We start from the raw sequence: 22,990 nt of genomic DNA on the forward strand, positions 1-22,990 counted from the left end.
ACATAGTAACTTTTAGATATGAAAAGAGGGGTGCATAGAATAACAAAAGCCAGGAACATCTTGCCTGCTTTCAGACAGAGGCTTGCATAGTTCTCGACAACCTTGAGATAAGTACTCAGAGTCCCTTTTGAAATGAGTAAAAATCTCCGGATTGGAAGCAGGCTCTATCTCCTTGCCAAATGAAATCCACTACCTCTAAGATCACTGTCACAGCTTTCCCCCCCCTCCTGGCCGGTAATTTAGAAAATAGTCGCGCACGGACGGTTGCGCTTAATGGACAAATGAATAAATGAGAGTAGGGTAATCCTATACTCTTTCTGGATCCATATGAGTGAAACTACGCGCTCCCTCCAACAGGCACGTCCAAAATTGCCTTGGGGATTCGCTAGGCTCCTGTTTAATGGCCATAAATTTAGCTTGGTTGGGGGGCTTCTGTGACATTTGGCTCAGATGTCCCAAAATCCTCCTTCTATCGGCCTGCAACTGGGTGCGGGGAGACTGCATCCAGTCCCCCCCCCGCAGTCCAAGCTGCCGGCACCTATGATGTAACTACCCACACCATTTGTGTTATTATTTGGCTACCCAAGCCGCCTCCAGCGCCCGCAATCTGCTGCACTCTTCTTCAGTTAAAACTCTGCTAAGCAGATGTTCCACATCCCCATACGTGGGATTGTGGCTCTCAAACAATCTGCTTAACAACTCCCTTATCTTCCTTGGTTGTTCTCCAAAAGTTCCAACTAAGTTACTCCACTCCTTGAGATCCCATTCTTAGCCAAGTCTTCTGCTCGACCACCTCTGTATGCTGGACCTGCCCGGCAGCATCCACATACGGTTGGTCTCGCGCACAATCAAAGGCAACTCCTTGGTTAAAAGTGAATCCAATTCCTTTTCTCTTTCTAACTTTCTCCTTCCCTCATACTCTCTTCGCTTGCGCATGACCATTCCCCCGAGGCCCCCTCCTCTTCTCCCTTCTCCTCCAGTTCATCATCTGAATCGGAAGAGAATTTCCCCTGCCTCGGTTGAGGAGTTCTGCCCCCGAGGTTTCGAGACTGAACCGGGGCAGAAGGGATAGTGGAACGACTAATGATCGTTCCTCCCGTTGATTCTTCATCAGCAAAATAACTGGGAGGGGGTCCTCACTGGTCAAAAATCTCATTGCCATTACTGTAAAACGCTTCCATTTCTGTGCTCCGGTATGCCACAGGAGCCAGAAATTCAATTGATCTGGGTGGTTTACCTCAACTCACCTCCTCACTCCCCATAACGGAGCGAGTTCAAAGGAACCACCTCTCGGCTACCATTCACCCAGCGCCGAAACTGCAGTTGTCCGCGGCCACACCTCCGTGCAATCATCCTTTAACACCGGCAACTTTTTCTCCTTACACATTTTCCAAAGGGCCGTCCTTTACCGGAACGCTCCCTTCTTGCCCCATGGCGCCTGACAAAGGTTTCTCAACTGCTGCTTTACCCAGGTGCTGTCAACCGGCTCACCTCCCCTGACAACCGAGAGAAATTTCTCGTGGCGCCTGTTGTCAGAAAGGGGAGAAACACACCGGCAGCACCTGGTTCGCACAGGAGATCCCGGACGAGCCCCCAATTCTTAGGTCCAAACCCAACAATGCAAGCTGTCACTGTCTACTCAGCTCACATACACCCGGGAAGGTGCGGAGTTGAGAGCAAGAACCTATTGTCAGAGGTCAGGAAATAACATACACACACACACTCAATTACCTTTGCAAAGGGGTCCCAAAACCTGCAAGCAAGTTGCCTTTCAGAAGTGGGAACCCTGTTTATTGAAATGCAGCAGATTATATAGTTTCCCCAATGGTTACAGAAATGGGGAGCAAACGTCATAGAGTAATAGAAAAACATTGCTAGACATAGTAACTTTTAGATATGAAAAGAGGGGTGCATAGAATAACAAAAGCCAGGAACATCTTGCCTGCTTTCAGACAGAGGCTTGCATAGTTCTCGACAACCTTGAGATAAGCACTCCGAGTCAGGAGAATGAAAGATAGATAACAGCAAGAGAGGTTCAGTTACAAGGGAGATCATTAAACAAAAGAAATAACACTCAAGTATGGTGACGGTCTGCATGTCAAGGTCTACAACAGCAAATGCAGTATAGGCATTCCTTTGTGATACAACTAGCAACATTATATGAAACATAAAAATATAGATAAGTGTAAGGAATAGGAGGAAAGCACATATCCAGTTTAATCAGGCTTTTATTCACTCAGCCACTGGAATGTTTAGGGAAATCAGCTTTATATCATGAAAGTAATAATTTCGAACCCAACACTACCACCCACAGCTGTTGGGGCTCCCAAGACCCCCTCTGGGGGTAACCAATTAGGCCTAATAGGCCCAACGAACGCCGACTGTCCTGCAGCTTTCTCTGCTATGTCCCTCATCGTCCTCTCGTCGCTCGTTGAAAGAGGAGGTAGGAGGGGCGGCCTGGCCTTAAATAGGCCCGTGGCCCCTTCCCTCCCTGCCACACGTCACACACACATAACGCTGCGACACACAACGTTGCCCTTAACGAAGATGGCCGCGGCAGCATCGCTCCCTCCTCGCAACTATGCCCCACTTATCCATGCTGCGCAGGTAAGTGGGGCTTCATATAGCAGGCTTAACTGAATGGCTTACTATTTTGTACTTTTATCAGGACCCAATCAGGATATATTGCTTGACTGTGGGTTTTGGAACTTAATAACTTTAAAAATGCATCTTTAAGGCTCATCAAGTACCATCAACATTTGAACATTTGTACTTTGACATATGTAAGAGGGAAAATATTAAAGGCATTTCAGACAGCGTCTCAGTACACAGAGTAGGGAAGTCTTGCTTTCTTTTGGTAGGCCACATCAGACCAAAGTCAATCATCACACTAATTCTTTGAAAGCCAAGCACTGCCTATTCTTCTAGAGCATGTCTCTTTCACTAGTTAAAATTAAAGCCTACATTTCATTTTTGGCTTTTCAGTTCTATTACTATTCATGTTTTTTCACAGTAAGAATGTGTTTTTGATTTGTCAGGTTATGTTACAGGAGGTGTTGAATGTTTCAAGCTGAACTGGTTTTATAAATTTAAACATGGCACTTACGTAGAAGGCACAAAGCAGAACCTTAAAGAATGTGGACAAGACCATGGCTTGGATCCAACAGTATTCAGTGCAAGCAGAAAAGCACTCTACTCATGCAAGAGGGATCCATGATTTCCACTGACTTCCCCTTCATCTGCACTCTCAGAGACATCCCACACCATTCCTGAGAGTCCTCAACCTGGCCATCAAGACTGGCCTTTAGAAAAATACAGGGGCTGCAGAGTAAAGGAGAAGGCAGGTGAGCCCAATTCCATGAGGAGACCCCTGCTCATGGCTGTAAGGATCAAAGTCTTAATACTTAATACTACATGCACATGAACCTAGTTCATGATGGGAAGAAGAGAGGAGGAACAAAGGGAGGAATGCTCAGTCCTGACACTTGCTCAGAGCTTCATAAACATGTTTTATAAAGTCTTGAATGATAATCTGAACTAGGACATTCTTTTCCTCCCAGACTGTAAAGACACAGGATGTGATTAACCAAACACTTAGAATATTCTGTTTGCATATTCCATCTGCTTGCTATGACTTTGAAGAACAATCACATAATAGCTTCTGTGACAAGGTAAAAAAAATATTTGGTTGCTTTCCAAAGCTCAGTAAGATTTCTCGGGGGAAAGTGGCTCTCCACCTACTGAACAGATATTGACAAAAAAAGTTTCATTTAAGTGAGACTTCTTAAAATATTATCTAAAAGGAACATAGTAACAAAAGAAGCTGCCTTATATTGAGTCAGACCATTGGTCTACCTAAGTCAGTATTGTTTACATTGAGAGGCAGTGGCTCCTCCTTGAGGATTGAACCTGGGACCTTACATGAAAGCAGATGTTCTACTGCTGAGCTGCAAACTTTTCCCTTACGTTTGAGAAGTGGCTGATCTGAAGTCAGTTAGGCCTTCATAGGTCACAACTGGCAACAGTTTCAGTTACTGTTGGAAATAAATAAAACAGCCAACTATCTTTAAAGATTATGAATTAATCCAAATATGCTTTGAGAACAATCAGCTTTTCAAAAAGACAAGACACCACAATTTTAAATTTTAAATCTAGTATGTCTATGGCTATAAAGTATATACAATGAACATTTAGAAAAAATGTTTAAAATAGATTCTTTTATCAGCCTTCTCCAGTTTCTTTTTTAGATGTTCCTTATTATGTATGGCAAGCAATGTATGAAAATTTCCTCATTTACAACATTATATTGGGTCCTTATTATTTTTGACTAAGTTTGAGTTGAGGAAAAATACATAACATATCCACCAACAGCAAGTTGATTGATGTTTTGTTCTATCCCATTAATATATCTCAAATACTGAAAGAGGTAAGGGCTTTCTGACCCTTTTCCCCCCAATCTGCCAAGAAGCATCTCCTGTCAATACCATGGTCATGCTACCTCAGATACATTTTGAGCATTTGAACTGGGACAAGAGTTAATATTTCTCATCATTATAAGAGTTTGGTCCCAGCTTTTAACAGAAAACTATTGTATTCAATTCTGAAGTTGGGAAAGCAATGTTTGCTTGAAAAGCAGGTCTTACTATATTCTCGACTTCATCCTTCCATCTCAACTTAAAAGCCAAAATAGAGAGAAGAAATTACATATGGTATTTCTTATATATTAGCCATAACAAACTAGGTAAAATCAAGCCTACTGTGTCCAAATGTTCTTGTTAGAGTAGTCTAATTTTCTATGCAAGATACATAACTAGAACTTTTTTGCCAACATAATTCGTCTTGCATGTCATTTCTTTTTATATTTTATCAATAGAACATAAGAATTAGACAAGAAGATCAATTTTGCTGGATCAATTCACCGTTTTCTGCAGGGTGAGACCATAAAACACATTCACATAACCCAAGGAACCCGGCAACAAAATATCATAGAATACTGCTTTTTAGGATTCCAGTCAATTCATTCCACAGCCCTCCTTTGACATGGATTGCTATTTCATAATGTTTAATGGGAGGTATATTCTCATCCATGGAATATCAGGGTCCCTAAATTTTTCCCCACACGACTTATCAAGAGCACCAACATTTATGAAAGTCCCATTGGAAAGGATAATTAGCCCAAAATAAATCTGCATAGGAGATCTCACAGGACAATAGAATACCATGCACATACTTTTCTGGGGAAGTTATACAGATGTCATTCTTGCCACATGCATGTGTTCATTTGAAAAAGTCATTCAATAAGCACATAATAATGCCAGAACTGCCTCCCCCACAATGGGAAACTATTATTTAAAAAGTGATTTTAAAAGCAGTTTAGAGCTAACACATAGCCATCAAAAGGAATACTTTGAAAGTTACGAAACCAACATTTACCTTATTTGCCACTTTTCTTGTTACACGTCTTTAAGTGTTCCTTTGGTTTTGTTTTCTGATCAGAAAACAATAAAATTTTACCAATCTGATATGTTGATAAAACCTAGTTTTGCACATCTGGTGATTTTAGGACAAATGGATACAGGCAACTGTCTCATTTTTCAAGTGAGAACAGTTAGAATCATGAAATTATGCAAATATACCCATTTTACTTTAAGATGACCCATTATAATAGCAAGACATGGATTACTATTTAGTGGCATATTCTGAATGAAACTTCACATTTGGTTACAATTATGAAATCCAAAAGGGTTTTTGTTTTTTACTTTTCAGAAAATTTCACCTGCAGTTTAAAAATATTTTGTTCACTGAAATTAAACATGACTATTCAAGCTTGGCCAAGAATTTGACTTGGACATTTTCACTAACATGGCAAAAACATACAAGAAAAGATTAAACTTTGCTAAGGCTTTTTATACAGCGATGCACTGCCAAGGTTTTGTACAAGGGTTCCAAACAAAATGTTCTGCCATAGTTTGAAATAAATCCTAGATGCCTGGCATGTTCTCAGGAGGAAAGGGAATCTAATCATTTGTTTTTCATTTTACTTCCTCGTAACAAAAGAAAGAGGCATCAGTACTTGGCAGATAAATACATCTGGAGAAAATGTTAATTTTCTGTACCTGAAAAATATGAACAATGTTTTGCTCTAACAGCAACGCTTAGAAATAGGATGGCAGAATTCCCTGGCTGATTAGTTGGCACAGGCCTCTGTATCTTGCTTGAAGGGCAAGATAGTAGAGGGGAAAAAGCAGGAGCATCCAATAGAGTGCTAGATGATATTCACTAACAGGCACAAAAACTTGTGGTTTAAGAACGTACCTATAGTCAACAGATATTTCTATCAAACTTTTAAAAGCAGGGAAATTGGGCAGCTCTGTTGAATGCACCAGGGGAGCAGGAGACCTGACCTCCTGTCTGAGATATTGTACTGCCCTACAAATTTGTAGAAATGCAAACATCATTTGGGTTGGTCTTTCACAGTCCAATCCATTTCATGTGTAGCTTGGAAGAAGTTGGTAACATGTGCCTATCTTCTATCAGCTTGATAAAAATATCAGTTGGCTATAGGTACATGCGTAAACCGCAAGGTTTTTTGCCTGTTAGTGAATTCTCTGCTTTTTAATCAGGGAGGTAAGAAATGGGATCCTGGGCAAGTTTGCTGAGAATGGATTGATCATTTGCATGCTTATTAAGTTCAGTAGGATTTACTCCCCTGCAATCATGGTTAGGATAGGTGAAACTGACCATGGGGAGGGAGCCTGGAGTGGGTAGGGGAGGAGGAAAAAGGTAGAGAGGAGGGAGGAGGAAGGGAGGAGGAAGGGAGAGGAGATGGGAAGGAGGGGAAAGACAGGTCTGATCACTTGCATGTTTATTAAGTTCAGTGGGATTTACTCCCGTGCAATCATGGGATCCCAAAAGGGATCTTTTTTCTCTTTCTCTCTTTTTACACTTTGGACTCTCGATTCTCTCTGACTGTTTTGTGTGTGGCTATAAAAATTGAGAAGGTTGTTAAGCAAGCGTTTCTGAGTTCAGAACTATAAGTTTTGTAAGGTTTTGTTTTGAAATGAGCTTATGGGAAGCATCAAAATGGCATGGGGGTATTTTCAATTTAACATTAGCAGCTTGTGGCTGTATAATCCCCTTTTCTTTCCCATACTAATGTAGACACTGACACAGATGCAAACATTAAACCTTGCAATCTCCTAAAATGCAAAGGTTTTGTCATGCAGCCTCAGCATGAGAATGAAGAAAACCTAAACTCTTCGTTCTCTGCTGAGATCTCAGGAATATTCCTCCTCTGAAACTGACAACTGCTCTGGGGAAAAATCCTCCAATGGTGCACATTCATCTACCTCTTCAGCTATTAGGGCTAACCCAAGACATTTTGCTGCCTCAGGCAAAGGAAAAGAAAGGCTATGGTCTGAAGGCACATGAGTCCACCACCTTGCTGAAGCTAAGCAGGTCTAGGTCTGGTCAGTGCCTGGATGGGAGACTGCCTGGGAACCACATGTATGCTGCTTTGGGTTCCATGGTGAAAGAAAGGTGGGGTATAAATGTAACAAATAAATAAATATACACCCCTCACATAACCTTCCACGTATACAAGCCAAGGGCAGTATAAATATAGTGGACAGAACGGAAAAGGGAGAGAAACTGGGCACACATCATACCTCATAGAGAGAAGGCAGGCATTAGAGCAGCAGCAACTTTTTGCAGCTTCGAACGAATGAAAAAATTGTGACTGCAATGAAGCGAAGCAGCAGGAACTTCTGGTTTGCAGTAGGACTTTATGAGATGTTAGCATAAGAACATAAGAGCCTGCTGGATCAGGCCAGTGGCCCATCTAGTCCAGCATCTTGTTCTCATACTGGCCAACTAGACGCCTATGGGAAGTATGTAAGCAGGACCTGAGCCCAAGAGCACTCTCCCCTCCTGCAGTTTCCAGCAACTGGTATTCTCCAGCCAGGGAGGCAGTGCATAGGCATCGTGGCTAGTAGCCTTTGATACTGTTATCCTCCATGAATGTGTCTAATCCTCTTTCAAAGCCATCCAAGTTGGAGGCCATCACAGCCTCCTGTGGGAGTGAATTCCAAGCATTTTGGAGTGGTATGACCCTCTGGACTCTGTCTTTCAATTTTCTTTCTACCAATCCCCTCATTTTTTGGAAGTTTCCTCTTTTGAAGTCAAATGTGACCTTGTTGGATTTTCTTGGCAATTGGTCCTTCATATGTATGCTTAATTAACAGAGACGTATAAAATTATGTATGGTGTCAAGAAAGTTAATAGAAGTTTCTTTTTACTTACCTTCTCATAATGCTAGATCCTGGGATCATCCAATAAAGCTGAATCTTGGAAGATTCAGGACAAGAAAAAGTCTTGGTTGGCATGGTTGGTTTCATGACTAACTGTTCTAAATGGACTGCCTTCAAATCGATCCCAACTTATGGAGACCCTATGAATAGGGTTTTCATGGTAATTGGAATTCAGAGGTGGTTTACCATTGCCTTCCTCTGAGGCTGAGAGGCAGTGACTCCCAAGGTTACCCAGTGAGCTTCATGGCTGTGTGGAGACTTGAACCCTGGTCTCCCAGGTCGTAGTCCAACACTCTACTACTACACCACACTGGCTCTCTAACTGTTCTAAGGCACAGTCATTTAGGGTATCTAGAAATTTTACTTCTTTGTTGTGATTGGAACACATATGTAATCAGTCTAACTGAAGTCAGCCATTACTACAACATTTCCTAGTTTGGATGGTTCCTTGATTTCATTTTTTCATCTCAAGATCTCTCTAACCTTTTTGATAAGGGGGACAATAGTACTGAATTACTTTTGGGGCCCAGTATCACAACTCATAATAATTCTGTGGAGGAGTCTGCCTCTTTTGGGTTTTCTAGCTTGCTGGATTCAATGTCCTTTTTCACACATAGATCGACACCACCTCCAATATGTCCTTCCCTGTCCCTCTGATACAATTTATATCTAGAGATAATTGTGTCACTAGGTTTCTCTGTTCCATCAGTTTTTTGTTATGCTCACTATATTAATGCTGTACTCTTAAGACCAAGCACTCCAGTTCTGCCATCTTGGCTCAGAGGCTTCTATCATTAGCATATAAACACTTGCATACAGTGCCTCTCTTCAAGTGTCTTTGGCACTTTTGGTTTGGTCTGTGGTACTTTTGCCTCTCTGGATTGCTATCCTGTGCCCCTGCATTCCTAATGCCTAGTTCTAGGCATACCCCATTTATGTTTTCATCATTTTTTTGTCTTTAGACCGGGGAGGGATTTCTTCTGAACTGGACCCTCCTCAGCTCCTGTCAGCTTTCCTCCCTCCATCAGTTTAAAAGCAGCTCTGCCACCTTTTTGGTTTTAATGATATTGAAGTCTTAGCAGCTGTGTAAGAACACCAACCACTGAGGACACCAATCACTTGCTGCATATGGAAACGGATAAATAATGGGTTATCATCATAGGGATGTGTCTAGCCTTTCCCTGGGTTCATTCACTTCCTCCTCTCCTCCTTTGCCACAGCTACAGGAGGAAGTTGGGAATTTTTGTTTTCATTTTTATCAATTGCAGCTTGTCATGTAATCTGAACCTGACAAACTGGGATTTATTGTAAATATGGTTTATTTGAAACAAGCCAACTTCAAACTGTATTTATGAAACTAGCTTGTTTCAACAAACTCTTTTTAAGATTAACTAGTTTAGGGGTCAGACATAATGCTAAACAGCGGTTTACTGAAATTGGAAGCAAAAGTTTCTGATTTTGTGGCCATGCTAGAGAAGGGGAGGTGGCAGCCTAGGCTTACTCCTGTCACAATCAGAGCTTGGAAAAGTTACATTTTTGAACTACAACTCCCATCACCCCAATCCAGTGGCTATGCTGGCTGGGGCTGATGGGAGTTGTAGTTCAAAAAGTAACTTTTCCAAGCTCTGGTCACAATAAACCATGATTTATCATGGCATCCAAACACAGTCTCTGTCTCAATGCGTTTTTGAGGTAATACTACAGAATCCATATTTTCTAAAGTAGTACCCTCAAGAAACTCATTCAAAACTGGTTCATCTGCTGTGCCTACATGTTGCAGAGATCTTGGGTTGCAATTCTAGAGTGCACACAAAGCAGGGTTTGACCATTTGAAGAGAAATGTTCCAACATAAAGGGTAACATTTCAGGAATAGAAAAGTATACGATAAACAAGCTGTTTGGTGGAAGCTTATCTCACTCTACTAATCTTCTAATTGCAAAATCTCTGATTCTACAAATCTTCAGTTCCACAGAAACAGTTTGAAAGCACTGATATAAAGTTTAAATAACCCAATTTTTAATCTTACACCCTAAGAGTCTCAAAGCAATGTAACATTAAAAAATCAGCACTCACATTTATCCAAATGATGTTGATTAAAATAGTAATTCATAACAACTAGAGGGAAGAAATATCAATAGCAATTATAGGAGCTCCTCTCCCCCAATAAAGCCCCCCAAGTCCATTTTGGATAGTTTCTAAAAGACTAAAGGATAAATATTGCATTCTATGAGATCTGTTCTATTATTGCACATTCCTCAACATTTCAGAGGCCTTTAAACAAGCAATCTTCCCCAACAAAATATGCCATATTTCTCTCAGATTCAAAAGTGTGAAAAGAGAAGGGAGGGAGGACCATATGTAAACATTTTAAGAGTTCCAGACTCAGTGTTTCAACAATTTCTTGGAAACGTTTTGTAACATACAGAATACTTCAAAAACTAGGCCTATTAAAATAAAAATCTGTTCAAGGAAAACAAGAACTTCAATTTGGAACATTTCATATTTAATACCATGCTCAACCAAATGCAAAATTCTATTTTGTACGGCATCAGAATTTAATTGTTCTGCTTTATTATCTGATATAAATAATACATTCCATTGAAGACCTAGCATCTATTTGTTTTCTTAGATTATTTCAGGCCTTCTCTAGAATTTTTTACATAAAAAGTAACAGAACTACTAATATTACAATATTGCACAAAACACAATAATCTAACTTTTCAAAACACCTTTATTATTTCTTAATATCTTATATAACCTTCTTGAAATCATCTGATGGGAGCCCTGGGAGTTTACTTCTTTGATATATTTATCTACTTCCTTTACAAAATTTCCATAGTCTCTCACATATATACACAATATGTGTCATTAAAGCAAAAGCACCTAACAAACCAAAATGGCATCAAACAATTCATATCATATTTAATCATATTTAATCGGGCAGCAGCAAATCTTCTCACAATTACTAACATTTTCAATACCTGGATGCTTTTATATACTTCTGCTTTCTAGAAAAGAGAAGAGAAGCTCTCTTTCTATATACACTCCATCTACATCTATATTCCTTTGGCAAAATCATAAACTTGAGATGAATGTAAAAGGTGATTTGTAAAATTCATTTGTAAAAGGTGATTTGTAATAATAATAATAATAATAATAATGGAACCCTGAATAAATCATACATTTACTCAGTAAAGTAACTATAAATTGATTTTTTTAGCTTGATGTAAATGGGATTCAAGCCACCTTGTCTTTGGCCAGAAACAGGATACCTGGAACTGTTTTTAATGGAGGTTATAAGTTTGATATCATTTCAGTCCAGTTGACTTTCAGTGGACAGAAAGTCCCACAAAGTCAAGCACTCTGGATGAATAAGCTTTCACTGTTTTCATTTTCAGCACAATCCAATCAATGCTACATTTTATGATTCAACATAAGGTATTAGGGTCATGTCCTTAGATTTATACCTACTGTATAGGACTTTTAAAAAAAAAAAAACTAATCTATTGTAAAATCAGAAGGAAGTTTAAATCATTATTTCAGATCACTTATCCTCATTGCTCCAAATGTTGTTTTCAGTGCACTTACCATTGAAGATAAATTCACCACAGAGGCACTATGACTGCCAGCATTGCATTTAAAATTCAAATGTTGGTCTGTCTCCCTGTTCCCTCTAACATGGCTCAGTGACTGGTCTGGATGTGTAGATATTTTCTGAAAGGCAGTGCAAGTCATCCCCAGGAAACTAGATGGCTTGATCATAAAGGCCTCCAGAGCAATATTAACAGAAACCTGTCAAATTTGAAGAATTAGTATATAACATATTTTTAAAGGCAATCACTTGTATAAAATCTACATTGTATGTTTGCACACACTGTACACACATATGCTGTATACACACACACATAGTTTTTTTGGTAAAAAAAATAGTTGCTGGTACTCATATCTTGATAAAAGTGTTGTGGGTGCCAGCACAAAAAAAAGGGGTGCCTGTACTCTGTATGAGTGAGTACTGTCACAAAAAAGAGTACATCCATAAATTTCTATAGCTTGAAGGGCAGTGAAATTGCTTGGAAGTCCAATTTCAATTTTTAAAGAAGTACAAGGATCTAATTCTCTATTCATCTTTTTATTTTTACTATGAATAATTATGACCTTAATTAGGCTAATTATGTTTTAATAGGGCTAATAATGTTTTGTGTGTGTGTTTGTTTTAACAAGACTCCTACTGTTATACACAATTAAGCTTAACCACCTTTGAAGTGAATGGGAAGTGTGTAGGAATTCAGATTGGCAAATTTCATCTCACAGTGCTATGGCAATAATAATTCACACCATATTACTATGGCAACAAAAAATCTGGCCAGGGAAGAGATCATTCAAGTTTCTACAGCGTATCTGCAGTGTTCTCTTGAATCAGTAAATATTCTTTAGGATCTCATGATGTAAGGTGCTGATTAAAAGTGACAGAAGAGGTGTAGTGACAGAACTGGTCAAAATGTTTCCTGTTTGGTTAGCTGGAATCTCTCTCTCTCTCTCTCTCTCTCTCTCTCTCTCACTCACTCACACACTCACACACACACACACACACACATATGAGAGAGAGAGAGAGAGAGAGAGAGAGAGAGAGAGACTACCACAGTCTCAATGATGCAGTTTGGTTAATTGCTGCTGGCCAGTCTCCAAAGTGAACAGCAGGTGTTTGGTATTGTATAAGTCTGCACATGGAACTCTATAGCTTTATTTACAATTTGAATTTGCCGGTATACTAATTTGCCTAAGAGGGGAAAGGAGATAAAGAACTGCTATGTAGAGTAAAAAAAGAAGTGCACTTTGTCCCCAAAGGGAGATAGATATTTTCCCTAGACAATGACAAGAAAAATGACCTATGACACTTGACATCTAAAAGTATTTTATACAAGTACAGTGCAAACACCCCTACTACCATATAAACACCAGTTCCTAGACAGCTATTCCATTCCATATATACATGCTACATATAAAGTATCAAGTGATATTAAGGTGTACCACATGTGAAATATGCTGCCAATGGCTCTGGCTGGATGCAAATTGCAGCAGAAAACAAATTCATTTATTGACTTCAAAACAAGGCACAAATAAGAAAGGGAAAATGCAAGGTAAGTCAGGTCTAACAGCACTTCCCAGCTGGAAGGATTTTCCAGATAGTGGACAGCCTTCCAAATAAGGGAGACAAAGCCTTGAACTCCTGCATTAGTGAAGTGATGTCACAGAACAGAAGCCAACCACCACCAGTCACATTTTGGGAGAGAAGATGAGAAAAAGTAATCATGTGACTTCAGATGACCATAATAACTGTTGAGCTCTCTGTGCCCCGAACCAACAAGGCAGACGTACACTTGTTGCACAGGACACAGAGGTAGTAGTGTAACAGCGTTCCTGCACCGGCCAAGATGAAGAAATCACTCCGACACAATAGAGCTTTGTGCCAGCAAGGGAAACTTTATCAAACGTGCAGAGAACAAACAATCACCAACATAAGCTTTACTCCTATCTTCCCCCCACACAGCCTGGCTCTCTAGGCTTCTAATTTATAGCCAGCCCCTTAGATCCGTTGCAGCTGTGTGTCCTTCACTAATTGCTCCAGTTAACCCATTCCCAACATGGGGAATGACTAAGCATAATGAGCTAACAGCCCCCACCTCATTCCACATTGTTGGGCGCTTCCGTTGCTCATTTTATACAGTACATTTTACATTTTACATTTCTCCATACATTTCTTTTTACATTGTACGTTTACAATTTTATTTACAGCAGTTTTAGAACACATACATTAATACATTCAGTATTGTTCAGTCTCAGTCCCATTCATGTTCTTGCCATTTCTCCCTAATCCATACACCATCCGTTAGTCTTGCACGGACTGCCTCATTTATGGGCGTACAGGGTTTTGTTCTCCCTTTGTTTTCCGTTATGACATTTGTTACCTTACATCTTTCTGGCGGTATTCCTATATTTGATCTTTCTGACCGTCTTAGTATGGGTTCCAGTTCCGTTATATTATTCTTTAGGCTTTCTGTCTGTTCTATGTTTTGTTCTTTTACATTCCCACTCTGACTTTCTTCTGTCTCCTCTGCCTTCTGTTTTACTTCGGCAGTTTCTGCAGTTTCTACAGTTCCCCCTCCCCTTTCTTCCTGGGAATCAGGCGTAATGTTTCTTTCCTGTTTCTCTTCTTGTGTGCTGTCTAAGTGTATCTCTACCTGTTTTGTACTGTCTTCCCAGTCTTGTTCCTGCGTTTTTACACTTCTACACACATGTAAACGTTTTTCCTTCATTAACCAGACTCTGTGATATGCTCCCTCAAAACCGAGGTAGTAGCCTTTTAATGCTCTTGGACCCTGTTTCCCTTTACGTTGCGGTTTGGGAATATGAGCCCAACATACTGCTCCAAATTTCCTTACATGATTCAGATAAGGCTTTTTGTTAAACAACATTTCATAAGGTGTACAATTCACAGCACTAGTATATACTCTGTTCAACAGATAGTTAGCATATATAGTACATTCACCCCAGAAATCCCTGGTAAGTTTAGAGTCACCTAACATTGCTCTCACAGTGTCTTGCAAAAATTTGTTGTACCTCTCAGCAACCCCATTCTGATGTGGTGAAAAAGGAGCTGTTAATTCGTGTTTTACCCCTTTTTTATATAGATACTTTTGCAGAGTTGAGGACAAAAATTCCCCTCCTCTATCTGATCGGATTGTTGCTATCCGGGTTTTAAATCTAGCCTCTACCCATTCCACAAAATGCTGTAGCTTCCCTGCGGCTTCTGTTTTGTTATGCAACAGGTAAACAAGCGCGTATCTCGAGTAGTCATCGAACAACACATAATAAAACTTTGCATTTCCTTTCAACTGTTTAAAGGGACCGGCCAGATCCATGTGTATTAACTGAAATGGCCATTGCGTGCTAATTAGCCTTTCTTTGTGTATGGGAGCTGCTGTTGACTTCTATTCACTGCAAATGTTACAGTCTTCATACTGCCCACAAGATTTAAACTGTAAGTCTGCAATGTGCTTCATTGTTTTTAGTAGAGTTGCATAACTGACATGACCCAACCTTTTCTGGTAAAGGTGTATACATTTATCATGAACTGGCTTATTTCTTAGTGTATTTATACATTGTGGGGCTTCATCATTTACTATGAACAATGCTTCTTTGAACTTTCCTATAGCACACATCTTATTTCCCTTACTGATTGTGCATTTCCGTTTGTCAAAGTGAACAACATAATTCATATCATTTAACTTTGCTACAGACATAATATTTCTGTCCATACTGGGAACATAAAGCACATTTGTAACCAGCGTTTTTAAACATTTTAGATATATCACTCCTACCCCTTTTACTTCGTGACAGCTTCCATCCGCCAAGTAAACGTTCTGGTTCATTGCTGGGGTCAGGGTTTTAAACTGTTTTTCATTATTAGCCAAAAAATGACTAGCTCCCGAGTCTACAGCCCAGGACGCTCTGTTCAGTTCATTGTCCTTGTCTTTTGTTCCTATGACTTGCACTTTAAACGGGTCTTTCTCGCTTTGTTGTGTTCTTCTTTCCTTCTCAGCTTGGCAGTGTCTGCGTAGATGATTTGTGGAACCGCATGTGTAGCAGCGTCTCACTCCATATGCCATGGATCATTTCGCATTCCGCTCCGGGCTTTCTTTGTTGCTGTTTGCTTTTCTCTCGTTGGCGTTCCTCTTCTTGAAGTAGTTTGTTTGTGATGTAATTAACACTGAGCTCCGCGTCCGGCAAACTTTCTAACGCACTTTTTACTCCTTCCCAGGAATCATTTAATGTTGAAAGCGTAATATATGCCATCTGTTCCTGTGTATGCTGCATGTCCATTTCTTGCAGTTCGGCAAACAAACGTTGTAAGTTCTGTAAACGCCTCTGCATGGACTCGCCTTCTTTGTAACGTGTTTGGTAAAGTCTTTTAGCAAGTAGGACCTTAGAGCCCAGTTTTTCTCACGTGTACAGTTCGTAATGCATTCCACACTTCCTTCGCTGTGTGTAAGCCTCTTACATGAATTAATTGTTCATTTTCCAGAGCTAGGATAATTAGAGCTTTAGCTTTCTCTGCCGCCCTTATCCACTCTGCTGGTGGGGCTGCAGGGGGGTCTTCTGCAACTGTGTGCCACACGCCCTCCTTCACCAGTAGCATTTCTGTCTTTACCTTCCAGTAGGAGTAGTTGGTGCTCCCCAGCCTCTCCAAGGGAAAAGACGTGCTTCCAAACACTGCCATTCTTTGTATCCCTTCTTGGCTGCCTTTCTGCACTTTTCTGGATCGCCGTCAGTATCACAGCCTCACAGTAACACTGTTTTGGCTAGGATGGCTGGGCCCATAACCCTTTGTTGAGCTCTCTGTGCCCTGAACCAACAAGGCAGACGTACACTTGTTGCACAGGACACAGAGGTAGTAGCGTAACAGCGTTCCTGCACCGGCCAAGATGAAGAAATCACTCCGACACAATAGAGCTTTGTGCCAGCAAAGGAAACTTTATCAAACGTGCAAAGAGAACAAACAATCACCAACATAAGCTTTACTCCTATCTTCCCCCCACACAGCCTGGCTCTCTAGGTTTCTAATTTATAGCCAGCCCCTTAGATCCGTTGCAGCTGTGTGTCCTTCACTAATTGCTCCAGTTAACCCATTCCCAACATGGGGAATGACTAAGCATAATGAGCTAACAATAACATCACAGACCAGCCCACTTCAGGAGCGTCAGCCGCCAGAGCTAAAACAGAAGGACCTTGTTTCCTTCTGGACTGGACAACAAAATGTAGGCTCTTTGAAAAGCTGCTCAAAGACTCCACTAATTTTAAGTAGGCTTTCTACTTATTGCTGAGTACTTATAATATTTAGATGAAAATTGAAGGTGTGGATCCAAAAATGTCTTGTACAACTATACTCTATCATCCAGGTTAACAAGTTTCCTAACTCACAATAGTTCTATCTTCTCAGGATTAAGTTTCAGCTTGCTTTTGTTTTCCACTCCCCCAAAAAACAAAACTGCCTCCAAACACTTGCTCAGGGATTCTACAGCCTCCTTGGGATTAGTGGAAAAGAGAGAGAGTGCTGAGTGTCAACAATGTCGATGACACCTAAACCCAAAATTATGGAGATTTCACCCAGTAGTTTTATGTAGATGTTGAGAAACATGGTCAAGATGGAACCTTGTGATACCCAAAAGGCCAATGACTACAAGTTAGGACAGAAGTCCTCCAACACCACCTTCTGAACCCTGATCTCCAGGTAGGACCAGAACCATTGCAAAACAATGCCTCCTATACCCATCCCCAAGAAACTATCAAGAAGATACCATGACTGATGATACTGAAAGCTGTTGAGAGATCCAGGAGAACTAACTGGGTTGAACTCTTTCATCCGTTCCATGGCATAAATTATTTGGGTTTTATCCCAAACCCAGGCCAAAAGCACAACTGAAATTTTAAAACAAGGAAAACTAAAAGTATACAGTGAGTATAATAACATGCATATTAACCAATATGTTATGCAGTATCTAACTGGAGTTTCAAATAATAAAACCAATTATAGTCTCTTCCTGCTACTTCAAATAGGTCCTAATATGCCCTTCCCTATTATGGTGGTAAAGCACAACACTAACTATAGAAAGCTCCTCTCCAGAAGGATCTGCTAAGGACTCTTTGGATAAGACATAGTTTTTCATTTAGAGGCAGACTCCCAATAGAGACACTATCTGAGTTCCCAATTTGTTGTTTCATATATTGGCATCCAAAGGACTTTTTCCAGATCAGAGTTTGTTTTTACACGTTATTGTCAAGTCTCACTGAACATTTGCTGCTGTAAACAGAAATGAGCCTACAGTGGAGAATGCTCTGTTGAGAGGGATTCTCCCTCTGGGAGTGACAGGCAGGGTCCTTTCCAATCTTCTGCCTCCTCACCAGGGGGAGGAGCCATCCTTCTCACCAGATCAACCAGCAGAGTGAGATGACTCCTCAACTCCTATCAACCAACACACACGAACAAACCAAATACATGGGAACCAAACAACAAAACCATGGAAATAACCAGGCCTAAGTAGATGTGGCCCAACCACAAACCAGTCCAACTGGGAGAAAACTACCCAGCACAGAACTCATCAAGCAGAGGAAGTGAGAGGCAGGCCAAGTGTCCTCCACTCCAGTCTGCAAACATGGTAAGTAAAATTTTCATATTTGCCAGACTGGAATGGAGGACACTCAGTTAACAAGGATGTAACAGAGCAGTCCCATCCAAGGGCAGGCTTCCTCTGCAACATGCTTAAGTGGGAATAATTCCTTGCAACACCCTCTTCCAAACGCAGCATCGGAAGAAGCAAACACACCCACCTGATAGTGCTTTGTGAAGGTGTGTCTATAATGGGAAACCCACCTTAGCATGCAGCCAAGGCAGTTGCTCCCCTCAGCGGATGGGCCAACACCCCCACTGGAGGCTGCTTACCTAAGGCCTCATAGGCTGTCCCAATAGCCTCTCTCAGCCACCTAGCAATGGAAGAGGTGGACCCTTTATTGCGAGCTGAAGGCCCTACAAAAGAAACAAACAAGAATTCCATTTCCCAGGCTTGTGGACAAGTAGAACTGCAGGGCATGCTGGACATCCAGTGTGTGCCATTTCCTTTCCTTTCAACAGGAAGGATTGGGGCAGAATGGGAGACTGACCAATTTCTGTTGAGAAAGCTGATCCACTGCCTAAGCCAAATGTTTCTCTTGACCAGTGGCAGTGGCTGCCAACGAGCTAGTGGACAACTGGAATGCATCCAGAAAAGCGTCTGCAGAGAGGACTGAAGCATGAGAAATCTTCTTTAAGGCATCCTTAAGGGACTTGGAAATGTCTTCGAACACCCCCAGCTCTTCAGCCCACATGAAAACTGCCATAGCAAAAATGGAGGAAGTAGCTGCCGCCCTGAAAGCTACATAATCTGCCTCAAAAGTACACTACAGGGCCCCTTCAACACTCTTGTCTCAAGGGTCCTTTGGCTCCCCATCCCCTTTAGAAGGAATGACATTAGATGCCAAAGCAGCCATGAGTTGATCTACTGAAGGAAATTTAAGGTGCTGCATTACTTTCTCAGGATGGGTATAATGCTGCCTAGTCAGTTTTGGAACATTCTTAAACTGGTTGGGATGCACCCATTCTGCATCCCAAACATCCTCAAGTGACTGATGGAAGGACACTGTGGCTGGCTTTGTGGCAGCAGAAGGGAAGGCCCTGTTGGCCCCAGGGACCAGAGTAGACTTCGCACCATCAGCTGAGGCCTCCTGCTCAGACAGGTGAAGTATCCTGTGTGTTTTCACCCAAAGTAGCAAGAAGATGCCAGAAGAAAACAAGCACTGCTGCAGGATGACTACCTCAAGCTCCTAATCAGAGACAGCCCCTTCCCCACCTTTCCATCTTTGAGAAAACTCTGACCCTGAGAAAGCCTCTTCTCCTGGCACAGAGTTCGACTCTCCTCCACACAAGAAGCAGCAGGAACCACCTGCCCTCATCCAGCATGGGTCTCTGGGGCACTGGCCCTCTTCCTAGGGGAATGGGAATGAGAGGAAAAGGAGGAAGATGTCCTTGAGGTCCCTCTGGAACCAGAACCACGGGACCTCCTCCACCTATGGGACTTGGATCTGTGCTTTTTACATTTCCTGTGGTTTTTATGAGAGAAAGAGCTTCCCTATTCAGTAATCACCTGAGGTAGAGCAGGATGTGGTGGAATGGCCTCCCTGAGTTCCTGAGATATGCAGATGCACAACTATGAAAAAAACCTTGGGAAACCCACACACACACATAGGTGGAAGCCTCCCTTGCTGGTCATCAGAACCTGAGACCGCTGTAAGATCTTGGGTAGGCAGTGATGACCTAGAAGCTACTGAGGCACTATGCCTTGAACTGGAGACCAGAGGCTCATTAGGATCTGGTATCTCCCCCTGCTCTTGAGCAGCAAGGCATGATAATTCCATTATCTAACCCCAGAAACCAAGGATGAGAAACAAGTGGTAGGAAAAGAGGAATGGAGCAATCACAGATAAAAACATCATAAACAACCTCTACGGGACAGGGATGAATGAAAGCAGACAGCTACTAAGAATGAAGAGAACATCCAGAGCAAGAAGGCCAATAAATCCCAAGGACGTAATCACTGCACAAAACAGAGATAGTAAGAGAGAGGTGCAGATACCTATGAGCCTGTTGACAGGATACAGCCCCTAATAGCCAACCTTTCCACATGAGTGAACAGGCCAACCCACCTATCAGCTAAGTGGCAGACACTGCCTGTTGCTGACAAGTGCTCCAATATGCCCAAAGTGAGGGGGGAAAGAGGTGAACAGACAGAAAAACATCCTCTAAAATCTGTCCCCTGGGTGAGCACACCGTGGATTGGCTCATGGATAAGTCAACAGGAGGCCCCTGTGCAGCAGCCCTTACCAAGACTCTCCAAACCCCCACCGTTTAAAAAGAGAAGGCATGGGGAAGGCCAAATTGCAGCTGAAATGGGATGCGCCCACTCAAAATGATGCACCCATCAAAACAACCCAGTTTAGGCTGAGAAGGAATGAAAACAAAATGGTGTTCCTGCCTAAAAAGCCCAGAGTATCATGAGCCCTACAGAATGGGTATGGGAGGAGAGAATGAAGAGGAAGAGTCAGACTTTGAGTGGGAAGGAGACATCAGTGACGTGTCTTCAGGCATGCAGGAGTCTGTGAGCTCCTGCGCTGTAACCAGTGACAGTTCCACCCCTTTAGATCCAGTTACCTGCGAAGATGCCATCCCACCTACCTTTCACCCCCTTCCTTTGCCCATTCCACTGTCGCCACTGTGCAGCCCCCCCTCCTGTTGGGGAGGACCTCATTGAGGAGGTTCAGCTGCCCTCTCCCCAGACTCATAGGAGGTGGCACCGGTAATCTCAGCGGGCTCTCACTATTCCTCTGAGGAGCAGTGCTCATCTGTATGCATGCTCTCCACAGTGATACTCAATCCATGCAACTAGGGTGCCTGCTCATCCTTACTTAAGCTTGTCTAGCTGCTGCGACAATGTCTTAGTGCAGTGTAGTGCAGTGCCTAATTATTCCTAATAATGAAGCTAAATCCTGTGAAATCTGTAAGCTGATTCATGAAGCACTGAAAGTTTCCATTAAGTCTACTGAAGAAAAACACACCTCTGCATTCGTGTCTGACTTCAGCAGGTTCGGGCAGGACACAGAGCAGGAAGTGCAGTCTCAAAACTGTGGCTAAGCCAACAGCGGAGGATAAAAGGGAATGGTAGAGAGTGGGTCAGTACCACTCTCCTTTGCTGCCCTGGGCTCCTTCTAGGAGGAATGGCAGGACAGAAATCAATCAATCAATCAATCAGACAATCTATCTATCTATCTATCTATCTATCTATCTATCTATCTATCTATCTATCTATCTATCTATCTATCTATCTATCTATCTATCTATCGGGTCCTGGTAGCAGTAAAGGAAAAAACTAAAAGCAAAGAACTGACCCCCCCAACAAATGCCCTCACCCCCTCCCTCCTCAGCCCCAAAAAAAGGAAGGGGGAAAGGGAGGTATGGATCAGATATAATCCCAGGTGACATAGGCACACAAAGGAGCAGGGAAAAACTCACATTCACATGCTGACAACACAAATAGAGGAGAGGAGAACCCATGGAGGCAAACAACACCTACAGCTACACAGTGGAAAGGGCTGCAGAGCGATCCAAACCCACAACTGTCTCACCATAGACAGGGTCAGTCTGGTAACAGGGATGGCTTCTCTCTCTGGAGATGAGACAGAAGACTGGAAATGACCCTGCCATTCTGAGAGGGAGGATCATCCCTGTGAACAGAGTATTCTCCACTCCATTCTGGCAAACTGATTTCTACATGTAGAACTAACTAAATCTGATTATGTACAGACATATGGCATCACTTGTGCTTTTACTACTATTTTGAGGTATGTAACTAGCTAGAAATCCTAAGTACTACTATCTGAAAAATGCTATCTGTTTAAAGAGAAACAGTTTTGGAAGGGTCAACTATCCCAAACTATGACTTTATCATTTGATTCATATTATAAGGGGAAAGTGTGCTCTAACCATTTAATAGCAGTAAAAATGGAAAAATTAATAGTTTAAACAAGGTGGTTGTAAGGCAGGAGTGGGCACAAGACAGATCTACTGGTCTTTCTCTGGATTATTTGCAGTAGATTGACAAGGGTTTTCAACTCTAAATTGTTTAACAATAGCAACAACAAAACTACTTTTCTCACCTAAATTAGGCTGCTGAAATGAAGAAAGGCAATGAGACGCTGACTGTGTGAAAAGACTCAGCTCAGCTCAGTTCTGGTACAGAAAAGACATTCCTTGGTTCAAAATGTGCTCAGAGGTGTGCTGCTCTTTGATTCTGTGTTATGTCTTTTGAACCCGGCTCTGGTTATAGATCTTGGGGTTCTAGGAAAAACCAAGGTAGAACCGACAACCTTGAAGCCTAGCCCTATTTCACCTCTGGACCTAAGGTATAGCTCTCTCAACAGAAATAACAATTCTCACAGTGAGTACTCTTGGCTGGTGGTATCAGATGCCTATTCTCTCCACAGAACTCAACATATCATTACTGCTAAGTTTTAAAGTTGTGATTAGTGACAGCAC

General features: G+C 41.7%; 1 protein-coding gene across 18 annotated transcripts in view; it reads right to left on the reverse strand.

Annotated features, from left to right (window-relative positions):
- Positions 1-22,990, reverse strand: part of ADGRA1 (adhesion G protein-coupled receptor A1) — a 588,775-nt gene that overhangs the window by 278,043 nt on the left and 287,742 nt on the right. For 17 of the 18 annotated variants that reach the window (XM_061635602.1, XM_061635607.1, XM_061635603.1 and 14 more), the window contains one exon: positions 11,899-12,102. The exons of the other annotated variant lie outside the window; for it this stretch is intronic. In XM_061635602.1, the coding sequence (XP_061491586.1) occupies positions 11,899-12,102 (204 nt within the window). The remainder of the gene's footprint in view (positions 1-11,898; positions 12,103-22,990) is intronic. 18 annotated transcript variants of the gene reach the window in all.

Source organism: Rhineura floridana, chromosome 7 (genome assembly GCF_030035675.1).
Source record: "Rhineura floridana isolate rRhiFlo1 chromosome 7, rRhiFlo1.hap2, whole genome shotgun sequence".
In the NCBI taxonomy this organism is placed as follows: domain Eukaryota; kingdom Metazoa; phylum Chordata; class Lepidosauria; order Squamata; family Rhineuridae; genus Rhineura; species Rhineura floridana.